Source organism: Rhinoraja longicauda, chromosome 15, assembly GCF_053455715.1.
Source record: "Rhinoraja longicauda isolate Sanriku21f chromosome 15, sRhiLon1.1, whole genome shotgun sequence".
Classification (NCBI taxonomy): domain Eukaryota; kingdom Metazoa; phylum Chordata; class Chondrichthyes; order Rajiformes; family Arhynchobatidae; genus Rhinoraja; species Rhinoraja longicauda.
Window position 1 is genome coordinate 45,203,113 of NC_135967.1, and position 14,714 is coordinate 45,217,826.

Sequence of the window (14,714 nt, forward strand, 5' to 3'; positions counted from 1 at the left end):
CTCTGACAGAAAAAGTTTTTCCTCATCTCAGTTCTAAATGGCCTAGCCCTTATTCTTAAACTGTGGCCCCTTGTTCTGGACTCCCCCAACATTGGGAACATGTTTCCTGCCTCTAACGTGTCCAACCCCTTAATAATCTTATACGTTTCGATAAGATCTCCTCTCATCCTTCTAAATTCCAGTGTATACAAGCCTGCACGTCTTTGGAGTGTGGGGGGGAAACCGAAGATCTCTGAGAAAACCCACACGGGTCACGGGGAGAACGTACAAACTCCGTACAGACGGCGCCCGTAGTCGGGATCGAACCCGGGTCTCCGGCGCTGCATTTGCTGTAAGGCAGCAACTCTACCGCTGCGCCACCATTGTAAAGTCGAAGCATCGTAAGTCGAGGAGCATCTGTACAGCCCGGTGACAGGTTCCTTGGCTCACTGAGTCTGCTCCAACCAGCCATCACCCCACACACTAGTTCTATCTTACAACACTTGGTACCATTTACAACATGCAGAAACCAATTAACTTGCACCATTTTAGGATGTGGGAGGAAACTCTGGATAACCTGAGAGGCTTTATATTTCATATCTTACACTAAGCGGGACCACACAGGTGTCAGGGGTTACGGGGAGAAGGCAGGAGAATAGGATTGAGAGGGAGAGATAGATCCACCATGATTGAATGGCAGAGTAGACCTGATGGGCTGAATGGCCTAATTCTGCTCCTACCATCATTTACTTATTTTTCAAACTTTAATTTCATTCCACCACATTTGTAGACAATATTTACTTTAGTTTAGTCTGGAGATACAGCTCGGAAACAGACCATTCGGCCCATCGAGTCCGCGAGGACCAGCGATCCCCGCACACGAACACACTATCCTACACACACGAGGGACAATTTAACCAAGCCAATCAACCTACAAACCTGCACGTCTTTGGAGTGCGGGAGGAAACCGGAGCACCCGGAGAAAACCCACGCGGGCCACGGGGAAAAAGGTACAAACTATTCGAAGATAGACACAAAATGCTGGAGTAACTCAGCGGGCCAGGCTGCATCTCTGGAGGGAAGGAACGGGTGACATTTTGGGTCGAGACCCTTCTTCAGACTGAGAGTCAGGGGAGAGGGAGACACGGAGATATGGAAGGTGTGAAGATCAAACTCTTCCGTTCTGTTATGCTTCTGATAATAAATTGTAATCAATCAATTGTGGGTGACTGTTCATGGCGAACTTGCAATGGTGTAACAGTAACAAATCCTGGCCACGTGAGTCAATATTGTGCTTCAATTAGATAAAGTCCCCGAGGGTGAAACAGCCCAATAAATCTGTACCTTTCACATCAAGGGAGGGGACTTTACAAATCAATACACAAAAGCCATTAACTTGATTCTCTAACTTCAAGTAAGCCTTGCTTTCCCTCTCTCTCTCTCCATTCCTCCCCCATCCTTGTTCTCTGACCAGTTATCTTTACACGCATTGTTGACACCATCCCCTTGCGCAACAAGGGCAGGAGAATGGGGTTGAGAGGGGGGGATAGATCAGCCATGATGAATAGACAATAGGCAATAGGTGCAGGAGGAGGCCATTCGGCCCATCGGGCCAGCACCGCCATTCAATGTGATCATGGCTGATCATTCTCAATCAGTACCCCGTTCCTGCCTTCTCCCCATACCCCCTGACTCCGCTATCCTTAAGAGCTCTATCTAGCTCTCTCTTGAATGCGTTCAGAGAATTGGCCTCCACTGCCTTCTGAGGCAGAGAATTCCACAGATTCACAACTCTCTGACTGAAAAAGTTTTTCCTCATCTCCGTTCTAAATGGCCTACCCCTTATTCTTAAACTGTGGCCCCATGGCAGAGTAGACTTGATGGGCTGAATGGCCTAATTCTGCTCCGATCACTTATGGATCCTTCACAATGTAAAGCATCTACATGGTGCAGCGGTAGAGTTGCTGCCTGACCCCGCTGAGAGACCCGGGTTCGATCCTGACTACGGGCGCTGTCTGTACGGAGTTTGTACGTTCTCCCCGTGACCTGCGTGGGTTTCCTCCGGGTGCTCCGGTTTCCTCCCACACTCCAAAGACGTGCAGGTTTTCAGTTTAATTGGCGTTGGTGCAAATATAAATTGTCGCCAGTGCGTGTAGGATAGTGTTGGTGTGTGGGGACCGCTGGCCGGTGCGGACTCGATGGGCCGAAGGGCCTGTTTCCGCGCAGTGTCTGTAAACTAAACCAAAGCTGATCTACTTTGGGAACAGGGCAGCGAGGTTGATACTTTACTCTTGTCTCCTACTCCTGGGAAAATCGATCGGAGTCGAGCCTTCTTGTTCTTTTCCTCGGGAACCAGGGGGAGCGGCTTCAGGCCGTGGTTGAGGGAGGACGAGTCTCGGTTGTTGCTGTTCATTCTCAAGGGAGGAGCTGGTGGTTTCTCTTCAGTATCAACACTATCTGACATCTTCAGCAGTCGTCACATGGACCTGCAGAGAGAGGGGGGAGAGAGAGGGGGGGGAGAGAGGGAGAGGGGGAGAGAGTAGAGGGGGAGAGAGTAGGGGGGGAGTGAGTGGGGGGGGGGAGTGAGTGGGGGGGAGTGAGTGGGGGGAGGGGGAGAGGGAGGGAGAGAGAGGTAGGGGGAGAGGGAGAGGGAGAGGGGGGAGAGAGTAGAGGGGGAGAGAGTAGGGGGGGAGTGAGTGGGGGGGAGTGAGTGGGGGGGAGGGGGAGAGGGAGGGAGAGATGGGGAGGGGGAGGGGGAGAGGGAGAGGGGGGGGAGAGAGAGAGGGGGAGGGGAGAGAGATGGAGAGAGGGAGGGGGAGAGAGGGGGAGAGGGAGAGAGAGAGGGGAGAGAGTGGGGGGGAGAGAATGGGAGAGAGGGGAGAGAGGGGGGAGGGAGGAAGAGAGAGAGGGGGAGAGAGAGGGGGGAGAGAGAGGGGGAGAGAGAGAGGGAAGAGGGGAGGGGGAGAGAGGGGGAGGGGGAGAGATTAATATTTTTATTTTATGGATTTGCATTATTTACCGAAGCTGCCCTTACGTGAAGCAGCTCACATAGTCATAGAGACATGCAGCGCGGAAACAGGCCCTTCGCCTGTCGAAGTCTCGAGGGTTAGGAGTATTTCATTGTCATGTGTCCCAGACAGAACAATGAAATTCTTACTTGCAGCAGCACAACACAATATGCAAACATGGTACACTGTAAACATAATAAACAAGAAAAAAACGTGTGCGTGCATGTACACCCACACACACACGCATATATACAGAGATCTATATACACATTTACACACATGCACACACATACACACACACACACATATACACACATACACACACACATGTACACACATACACACACACACACATACACACACATATACACACACATACACACACACATGCACACACATACACACACACACATATACACACACATATATACACACACATACACACACACATGTACACACATACACACACACATATACACACACATACAACACACATTCACATATGTACTGTACACATCAAAAACTAACAATAATAGTGCAAAAAGACAAAGCCCATGCCCCCAACTCTCTGTAGCTCAGGTTGTATTTGAGGTTGTGGTGTTTAACAGCCTGATGGCTGTCGGGAAGAAGCTGTTCCTGAACCTGGATGTTACAGTTTTCAGGCTCCTGTTCCTTGCTGGCTCGAAGGGCCGAATGGCCTACTCCTGCACCTATTGTCTATTGAGGTATTTCACTGCACTTCAGTACGCTCCTTTAACGTCTGCAGTGAGATGCTGCAGATGTTCTACCAATCGGTGGTGGCCAGCGCCATCTTAGACAATAGACAATAGGTGCAGGAGGAGGCCATTCGGCCCTTCGAGCCAGCACCGCCATTCAATGTGATCATGGCTGATCATTCTCAATCAGTACCCCGTTCCTGCCTTCTCCCCATACCCCCTGACTCTGCTATCCTTAAGAGCTCTATCTAGCTCTCTCTTGAATGCATCCAGAGAATTGGCCTCCACTGCCTTCTGAGGCAGAGAATTCCACAGATTCACAACTCTCTGACTGAAAAGGTTTTTCCTCATCTCAGTTCTAAATGGCCTACCCCTTATTCTTAAACTGTGGCCCCTTTGTTCTGGACTCCCCCAACATTGGGAACATGTTTCTTGCCTCTAACGTGTCCAACCCCTTAATAATCTTATACGTTTCGATAAGATCCCCTCTCATCCATCTGCCGTGTGCCGGGGCAGCAGGGCGAAGGCCGCAGACGCCAACAGGATCATCAAGCTCGTCAGGAAGGCTGGCTCCGTCCTGGGGTGGTGTGGGATTCACGGGAGGGGGTGTTGGAGGGGAGGATGCTCCTCAAACTGTGGAGCATCCTGGACAATACATCTCACCCCCTCCAAGACACACTGGACAACCTGAGGAGCACCTTCAGCAACAGACTGGTCCCACCGAGATGCAGCACAGAACGCCACAGGAGATCCTTCTTCCCTGTGGCTATCAACCTGTACAACTCCTCCCCCTTCTGTCGTGGGGTAGACTGACTCCCCTACTGGCGGTGCAGCGGTAGAGTTGCTGCCTCACGGCGCCAGAGACCCGGGTTCGATCCCAACTACGGGTGCTGTCTGTACGGAGTTTGTACGTTTTCCCCGTGACCCGCGTGGGTTTTCTCCGGGTGCTCCGGTTTCCGCCCGCACTCCAAAGACGAACAGGCTTGTAGTCTAATTGGCTTCGGTGAATCGTAAATTTTCCCTGGTGTGTTGGAGGATAATGTTAGCGTGCGGGGATCGCTGGTTGGCGTGGGTTCGGTGGGTCAAAGGGCCTGTTTCCGTGCTGTATCTGTACACTGAACTAATCTAAACGACTCAATCGTTTGTACAGAGGCAGCTGCATTTGTAAATGAGCCCTGATTAGAAATAGTTTAGTCACTTGTCAGAATCCTTTTTTAGAAAAATAATTGGGGGAGATTTTTAAATAACTTCAGCAACCTGGTGCGGGGACCATTACAACATTTAAAAGACAATTGGACAGGTACATAAAGCTTTTGTAACTTGGTCAGCACCAAAACGTGGCAACACTTGTGTACTGCCCAGGTGAGGTCTGCTTTACTATTGTGTACAAAACAAAGCATACAACTCGACCCAGGAACATGTGACAATAACGTATCATTGAATCATCATTGAAAGGTTTAGAGGGACGTGGGCCAAACGTGGGCAGAAGGGGCTAGTATAGATGGGGCCTGTTGATCAGCATGGGCAGGTTGGGCCAAAGGGCCTGTTTCCACGCTGTATGACTCAATGAACCCAAGTTTAAAATCATTTTGTGTTGGAAGGAACCGCAGATGCTGGTTTAAACCGAAGATGGACACAAGAAGCTGGAGTAACATAGAAACATAGAAAATAGGTGCAGGAGTAGGCCATTCGGCCCTTCGAGCCTGCACCGCCATTCAGTATGATCATGGCTGATCATCCAGCTCAGTAACCTGTACCTGCCTTCTCTCCATACCCCCTGATCCCTTTAGCCACAAGGGCCACATCTAACTCCCTCTTAAAACTCAGTGGGACAAGGCAGCATCTCTGGAGAAAAGGAATAGGTGACGTTTCGGGTCGAGACCCTTCTGCAGATCATTTTCCTCTCTTGTGGATTTTGGACGATAATGTGCTCTCCCTCTCTTGTCCCTCACTCAAGCCTCATCCCCCTGTTTCACTTCGTAGTCCCTCTAGTGTCAGCGCCAATTAAACGTTGGATACCCTTTGGATGCTGTTCTTCCTTGTACGATTAGTGTAGGTGTACAGGACCGTGAGAGGAATGGATCGGGTAGATGCACAGAGTCTCTCGCCCAGAGTAGGTGAATCGAGGACCAGAGGACATAGGTTCAAGGTGAAGGGGAAATGATTTAATAGGAATCTGGGGGGGTAACGTTTTCGCACAGAGGGTGGTGGGTGTACGGAACGAGTTGCCGGAGGAGGTAGTTGAGGCAGGGACTATCCCAACGTTCAAGAAACAGTTAGGCAGGTACATGGATAGATGTGGAGGGATATGGACCAAATGCAGGCAGGTGGGACTAGTCTAGATGGGACGTGTTGGCAAGTTGGGCCGAAGGGCCTGCTTCCACGCTGTATCACTCTATGACTCTATTATTCTCTTCGGAAGGGTTTTTTTTTTCAGTTCCACGCCCCACTTCGACCAAAAGATTCATCAACGACCATTAATGCATCTTCCTCTGTAGAGTCTCGACCCGAAACGTCACCCATTCCTTCTCTCCCGAGATGCTGCCTGACCTGCTGAGTTACTCCAGCATTTTGTGAATAAATACCTTCGATTTGTACCAGCATCTGCAGTTATCTTCTTATACTGCGGAATTAATGTGTACACTTCCTTCCCCTCCAAACACAAAAGGCTTGCCAACCTTCTTCACAAAGACTGCCAACGTTTACAGATTGACTTGTGCATTGTGTCTTGGCAAATAACAGCACAAAGGCATTTTTGAACAGGTCTGGTCATCAAGGCCACATCAATCTGCCAAATAGTCTCTATTAATATTACGATAATGAACCAGTGAAGAGCTGGATTGAAACCTCATGTTGTAGTTACTGGGTCAGTCCGTGCGTACATTATGCAGCTACAGTAAGGTTGCCAACTTCCTCACTCCCAAATAAGGGACAAAGGGTGACGTCAACGCCCCGCGCCCCACGTGACCTCGCAAAGCCAGCGGCCACGTGCTCCCGCTGGCTGGGTGAGGTCACGTGGGGCGCGGGGCGGTGACGTCACCCCTTTGTCCCTTATTTGAGAGTGAGGAAGTTGGCAACCCTGCCAACACGGGACAAGGGCAGTCCCGTACGGGACAAACTAATTTAGTTCAAAATACGGGATGTCCCGGCTAACACGGGACATTTAACAATTCTAAGCTACAGTTGCAGTAGGCTTTTAGACACAAAATGCTGGGGTAACTCAGCGGGTCAGGCAGCATCTCTGGAGAAAAGGAATGGGTGGCGTTTCTGGTCGAGACCCTTCTTCAGACTGAGAGTCAGGGGAAATGGGGAAACAAGCGATGCAGACGGTGACACAGAGATATAGAACAAATGAATGAAAGTAACGAAGATAAAGGGAACAGGCCATTGTTAGATGTGGGCTAGGTGAAAACTAGGTACAGACAATGAGACTCAACAAGACAACTTTGAATCTAGAACAAAGGCTTGGGTGGGGGAGGGACGGAGAGGGAAAGCAACGGTTACTTGAAGTTAGAGAATTCAATATTCATACCGCTGGGGTGTAAGCTGCCCAAGCAAAATAGACAATAGACAATAGACAATAGGTGCAGGAGTAGGCCATTCGGCCCTTCGAGCCAGCACCGCCATTCAATGTGATCATGGCTGATCATTCACAATCAGTACCCCGTTCCTGCCTTCTCCCCATACCCCCTGACTCCGCTATCCTTAAGAACTCTATCTAGCTCTCTCTTGAATGCATTCAGAGAATTGGCCTCCACTGTCTTCTGAGGCAGAGAATACCACAGATTTACAACTCTCTGACTGAAAAAGTTTTTCCTCATCTCTGTTCTAAATGGCCTACCCCTTATTCTTAAACTGTGGCCCCTTGTTCTGGACTCCCCCAACGTTGGGAACATGTTTCCTGCCTCTAATATGAGGTGGTGTCCATCCAATTTGCGCTGGGCCTCACTATGACAGTGGAGGAGACCCAGGACACAAAGGTCGGTGTGGGAATGGGAGGGGGAACTGGGAAATCAGGTAGGCTCTTATACTGATGAGGATTTGAATCCATATGCCGTTACCTATGAAAACCGGCTAATAAATTGGATCTGGCCTTCAATGCAGCATAACACACAGCGTTAGAATGAGCAGTGGTATATTTACAATCAACATCTGGTAAAGCATCTGTTTTGCATAAGAATAAAACATAATTTTAAATATATTTCACAAAATGCTGGAGTAACTCAGCGGGTCAGGCAGCATCTTGGGAGAGAAGGAATGGGTAACGTTTCGGGTCGAGACCCTTCTTCAGACTGATGAAGGGTCTCGACCCGAAACGTCACCCATTCCTTCTCTCCCGAGATGCTGCCTGACCCGCTGAGTTACTCCAGCTTTTTGTGAAATAAATACCTTCGATTTGTACCAGCATCTGCAGTTATTTTCTTATAATAATTTTAAATATATATCTGCCTCTGGTTAAAATGGGTGGAAACTGGTTGTAGGAGCCATTTAGGCTTAAATTAGTTACTGTCATTACACTGGTTAAGAATTATTCTGCACACTGATGGCTTGCACTAATCATACAAAACACATTTAATTTCTTTGGATAGACACAAAAAGCTAAAATAACTCAGCAGATCGGAGAAGAAGAGTCTCGACCTGAAACGTCACCCATTCCTTCTCTCCAGAGATGCTGCCCGTCCCACTGAGTTACTCCAGCTTTTTGTGTCTATCTTCGGTGTAAACCAGCATCTGCAATCCCTTCCTACACATACTAATCTCTTTGGATTTTGCTTTAACACAGAAACATAGAAAATGGGTGCAGGAGAAGGCCATTTGACCCTTCGAGCCAGCACCGCCATTCATTGTGATCATGGCTGATCATCCACAATCAATACCCCGTGCCTGCCTTCTCCCCATATCCCTTGATTCCACTAGCCCCTAAAGCTCTATCTAACTCGCTTTTAAATTTATCCAGTGATTTGGCCTCCACTACCTTCTGTGGCAGAGAATTCCACAAATTCACAACTCTCAGGGTGAAAAAGTTCTTTCTCACCTCAGTTTTAAATGGTCTCCCCTTTGTTCTTAGACTGTGGCCTCTAGTTCTGGACTCCCCCCAACATTGGGAACATTTTTCCTGCATCTAGCTTGTCCAGTCCTTTTATAATTTTATACGTTTCTATAAGATCCCCTCTCGTCCTTCTAAACTCCTGTGAATACAAGCCCAGTCTTTCCAATCTTTCCTCATATGACAGTCCCACCATCCTGGGGATTAACCTCGTGAACCTACGTTGCACTGCCTCAATTACAAGGATGCCCTTCCTCAAATTAGGAGACCAAAACTGCACACATTGTTTGTGGAGGAATGAAATGACGGGCCCAACTTTCTTTGTTGCATTCTGCATTTTGGTCGCCCCAAGGCGTGTTATCTTGAATGCTTCCCTTCATTCTGGCTGGGGAAATGGAATGATCACTGCAAACACTACCCCCCCCCAACCCCGACAAGATTCGGCAGACGGGGAATTCAATGTTAAACACCCTGCATCTATTTGCTTAGGCTTCTGCAACATTGGGGCAGCACGGTGGCGCAGCGGTAGAGTTGCTGCCTCACGGCACCAGAGACCCGGACACGATCCTGACCTCTTTTTTTTTTTTTTTTTTTTTAATATATAAAAGTTTTATTCCAAAGAAAAACATACAAACATACTAAGCAAAATGTGATCAAACAAAAGCCGCCTGTATCGGCAGTTTACAAATTAAACAATTATCACATTAAAATCCCGCCATCTCTGTCAACAATACATTCAACCCCCCGCGGCGACCAGCGTTCCCGGAAGGCCTCCAGAGTCCCCGTGGACACCGCGTGTTCCCTCTCCAGGGACGCGCGGGCACGGACGTAAGCCCGGAACAGGGCTAGGCAGCCGACTTCTGTGAGGCCGTCGACTGCCCGCTGCCTGGACCCGCGGATGGCCATCTTGGCCAGGCCCAGGAGCAGACCGACAGGGAGACCCCCTCCTCCCTCCTGACCCTCCCCCCTCTGTACCGGGTGCCCAAAAATTAAAAGCGTAGGGCTAAAATGGAGCCAGAACTTGAGGAGCAGCCCCTTCAGATACTGGAACAGGGGCTGTAACCTCACGCACTCTGTATACAAATGGTACACGGTCTCCTCCTCGCCGCAGAAGCGACAGGCGGCAGACGAGACCGTGAACCGGCTCAAGTACCTGTTACAGGCTATAGCCTTATGCAACACTCTCCACCCCAGGTCCCCGATGTAAAGCGGGAGGACCCCCTTATAGAGAGACCTCCACTGGGGACCGCTCCCGCCGTCAGGTGGTAATACGGACCGCCAGGGCGTGTCCGGACGGAAGACGAGAGCGAGGAAGTGGAGAGTGTGCAGGAGCAGCCTGTACAAAACGCGCCTCTCCGCGTCACGGAACGGCACGCTGGGCATCTGGGAAAGGCGGCTCATATTGCGTGGGGCCGGCTCTCGGGAAGGGAACGATCCTGAACTCGGGTGCTGTCTGTTCTCCCGGTTCTGCATGTTCTCCCCTGGGACCGCGTGGGTTTTCTCCGGGTGCTCCGGTTTCGCCTAGCACATGCTCTCCAAGGCCTGCTGGATCTCCCGGTTGCTGACCACTTTAATTCACTCTTCCTATTCCTACACTGTCCATTGCCAGAGTGAGGCCACACACAAACGATACGATAGAACTTTATTTATCCCAGGAGCGAAAAATTGGTCTGCCGACAGTCATAAAGAACAAGCCTGGATCCCATTGACTTACAAAGTCGAAAGAGAAAATGGAGTTGGGTTGGACACACCCTCAGAAAACCTGCCACAAACATCTCCCGGCAAGCCCCGAAATGGAACCGCCAAGGAAAAAGGAAAAGAGGTTGCCCCAGGAACAGCTGGAGAAGAGGTGCCCAGGCGGAAATGTCTGGGAGTGGGCTCAACTGGGGAGATCTCAAAAGAACCGCCAACAACCGAGTGAGGTGGAGGACATTTGTCAATGGTTTACGCTCCCTAGCGGAGCCAAGGGCTTAAGAAGAAGAAAAAGAAGAACAGTCATAAAACACAACAAGATGCACAAAATTAAAGTGATGAGTGGAAAGTCTAGGATTGGGGATGTGCAAAGATTGGAGAAGGGAAGGGTGGGGGGAGTCAGTCTACCCCACAACAGAAGGGGGACAATAGACAATAGACAGTAGGTGCAGGAGGAGGCCATTCGGCCCTTCGAGCCAGCACCGCCATTCAATGTGATCATGGCTGATCATTCTCAATCAGTACCCCGTTCCTGCCTTCTCCCCATACCCCCTGACTCCGCTATCCTTAAGAGCTCTATCTAGCTCTCTCTTGAATGCATTCAGAGAATTGGCCTCAACTGCCTTCTGAGGCAGAGAATTCCACAGATCCACAGAGAGAGATATTCGTGATCAGTGCGGGTGTCAGGGGTGATGGGGAGAAGGCAGGAGAATGGGGTTAGGAGGGAGAGATAGATCAGCCATGATTGAATGGCGGAGTAGACTTGATGGGCCGAATGGGCTAATTCTGCTCCTATCACTTATGAACTTATTGCAATGCCATTCATAAACCAACAAATTGCAGAGAGCCGGCAAGAGCTAGCTAGGCCTAGCAGCGTTTATTTTTTATTAAAAAATATGAAACTAGAAAAGTAAATCAACAATGTTATCATGATGCACTATCCTGCAAGGATTATAAATGACTCTAATTGCCGAGAGAAACATAACCGGAGAAAAACACGATCAGATATTTACACGGCAATTAAAATCTAAACTTTATTCCTGAAACACAATCCTCAAGAGAAGCTGAATACAAAACTATTTTTTCCCTCCCCCAAAGAAATCAGAGATATATAATTTCACAACCACAACATGAGTTTATTTATTCAATTCAATTAAAGTCCAAAATCAATAGAATCTTCTAAATATACTTCTTGCTCATTTCTTTTGTCCAAAAGCAATTTAAGTGCAAATTCTTCACACTAGACCATCATTTAGATGGCAGGAAGCAATTGCACTCTGATTAGTATATATGAATCTGGACTCCACTTGTTTAACCGCAAAACTCGTAGGTAATGTTAAAATTAATTCATAGAAACATAGAAAATAGGTGCAGGAGGAGGCCATTTGGCCCTTCGAGCCAGCACCGCCATTCATTGTGATCATGGCTGATCATCCACAATCAGTAACCCGTGCCTGCCTTCTCCCCATATCCCTTGATTCCGCTAGCCCCCAGAGCTCTCTCTAACTCTCTCTTAAATCCTTCCAGTGAATTGACCTCCACTGCCATCTGTGGCAGAGAATTCCACAAATTCACAACTCTCTGGGTGAAAAAGTTCCTTCTCACCTCAGTTTTAAATGGCCTCCCCTTTATTCTTAGACTGTGCCCCCTGGTTCTGAATTTAAAGTAAGCCTTCAAAAACGCTCACGAATAATGAATGGTTAGAAAGTAAATGGAAATAACATTCACAAAATGTTGGGCATGGGAACATTGTCAAAATCAAGTTCATGTTCAAATGTCATAGGAGAAGAATTAGGCCATTCGGCCCATCAAGTCTACTCTGCCATTCAGTCATGGCTGATCTATCTTTCCCTCCTAACCCCATTCTCCTGCCTTCTCCCCATAACCCCTGACACCCGCACTAATCAAGAATCTGTCAATCTCTGCTTTAAAAATACCCATTGACTTGGCCTCCACAGCCGTCTGTGGCAATTAATTCCACAGATTCACCACCCTCTGGCTAAAGAAATTCCTCCTCGTCTTCTTTCTAAAGTTTTGTCCTTTAATTCTGAGGCTGTGCCCTCTGATCCTAGACTCTCCCATTAGTGGAAGCATCCTGCCCACATCCACTCTATCCGGGCCTTTCACTGTTCAGTAAGTTTTAATGAGGTTTCCCCCCCCCTCGTCCTTCTAAACTCCAGCGAGCACAGGCCCAGTTCGGTCAAACACTCATCATATGTTAACCCAACCATTCCTGGGATCGTTCTCGTAATCGTCCTCTGGACCCTCTCCAGTGCCAGCACATCCCTCCTCAGATATGGGGCCCAAAACTGCTCACAATGGAAACGACATCAAAGCATTGTAATTCCTATTTCGTAAAGGATTGGGCAGGCTCGATGCAGGAAAAATGTTCCCCATGTTGGGGGAGTCCAGAACCAGGGGTCACACAGTTGAAGAATAAAGGGTGGGCCATTTAGGACTGAGACGAGGAAAAGCTTCTTCGCCCAGAGAGTTGTGAATCAGTGGAATTCTCTGCCACAGAAGGTAGTGGAGGCCAATTCACTGTGTGTTTTCGAGAGAGAGTTAGATTTAGCTCTTAGGGCTAAGGGAATCATAGAATATGGGGGGAAAAAGCAGGAACGGGGTACTGATTTTAGATGATCATCCATGATCATGTAGAATGGTGGTGCTGGCTCGAAGGGCCGAATGGCCTACTCCTGCATCTATTTTTCTATGTTTTTATGAATAGGAATATATTATTCCTGGTTAGAAAAACATAGCTCAAATTTAATCGACACTCCACAGCCAAATACTCTTTAATGATACTTAATTCCAATAAATTATGATCACAAATTCCCATTGGTATCTCTGTACTGCACTGGTACCTTTTAGACAGTGAGATACAGCACAAAACAGGCCCTTTGCCCCAGCGAGTCTGCACCGACCAGCGATCTCCCCGTACACTAGCACTATACTACACACAAGGGACTATTTACAATCTTTGCCAAAGCCAATTATCTTATGAACCTGTAGGTCTTTGGAGTGAGGGATGAAACCAGAGATCCCGGAGAAAACCCACAGGGTGAACGTACAAACTCTGTACAGGCAGCATCCGTAGTCGGGATCGAACCCGGTTCACCGGCGTTGTGAGGCAGCAACTCTACCGCTGCTAAACCGAGTGGCCTTAAAGCCCTTTAGCTGGTGAAAATGGCAGTATGGCAGTTATAGTCATAGAGTGGAAACAGGCCCTTGGGCCCAACTTGCCCACACCGGCCAACAATGTCCCAGCTACACTAGTCCCACCTGCCTGTGTTTGGTCCATAACACTCCAAATCTGTCCCATCCGTGTACCTGTCTAACTGTTTCTTAAATGTTGGGATAGTCCCAGCCTCAACTACCTCCTCTGGCAGCTCCTTCCGTACACCCACCACCCTCTGTGTGAAAAAGTTACGCCTCAGATTCCTATTCAATCTTTCCCCCTTCACCTTGAACCTATGACAATAGACAATAGAAAATAGGTGCAGGAGGAGGCCATTCGGCCCTTCGAGCCAGCACCGCCATTCAATGTGATCATGGCTGATCAATCTCAATCAGTACCCCGTTCCTGCCTTCTCCCCATACCCCCTCACTCCGCTATCCTTAAGAGCTCTATCTAGCTCTCTCTTGAATGCATTCAGAGAATTGACCTCCACTGCCTTCTGAGGCAGAGAATTCCACTGGTCCTCTATGTCCTCTGGTCCTCGATTCCCCTACTCTGGGCAAGAGACTCTGTGCATCTACCCGATCTATTCCTCTCATGATCCACACACTTGGAATAGAAAGATACTTTAAACCTGTATCCTCTGGTGACCGCATCCGTCCAAGGCTTTTATGCTATGTGTGGAAGGGGAGCCATCTTGGGTTAAATTGAGGACATCTTGGCAAAAAAATTCTGGGAACAGGCCACAAACCACCTATTATCACCAAGGGAGTGAACTTCCCCCCATTCCCCACCTCCTCCAGTCCCAGGTGTCTCAATTACCATAATTACATATCTGGAAATTGGGGATTTGCAAGCTCTTGTTTCCAACAAAGCTTATTCTCTATTTAAGATGCAGCGCGTCCTGGCATAGCCAAGACTCTCACAATGTGCAGGCAAACTCAGAACTTTGTTCTTTACCTTAGCTCACACATTTACTGTTATCCTGCCTGCCAAACTTTACTTGCAAGCAGATAAAAATCACCCCCACTATCCAAGGCCAATCAATCCTCCACTGACTTTAATGCAGGGAAAAAGAAAGATTTAATTATTTG

The 14,714-nt window shown here is 48.5% G+C and overlaps 1 protein-coding gene across 6 annotated transcripts in view; it reads right to left on the minus strand.

Moving 5' to 3' along the window:
- LOC144600438 (serine/threonine-protein kinase PAK 3) overlaps positions 1-14,714 on the minus strand; it is a 164,701-nt gene that overhangs the window by 60,153 nt on the left and 89,834 nt on the right. For 5 of the 6 annotated variants that reach the window (XM_078412035.1, XM_078412038.1, XM_078412036.1 and 2 more), the window contains exon 2: positions 2,269-2,465. In XM_078412035.1, the coding sequence (XP_078268161.1) occupies positions 2,269-2,443 (175 nt within the window). In that variant the 5' untranslated portion in view covers positions 2,444-2,465. Of the gene's footprint in view, positions 1-2,268; positions 2,466-14,714 lie in introns of those variants that run through there. The other variant, XM_078412039.1, reaches the window with a different exon arrangement.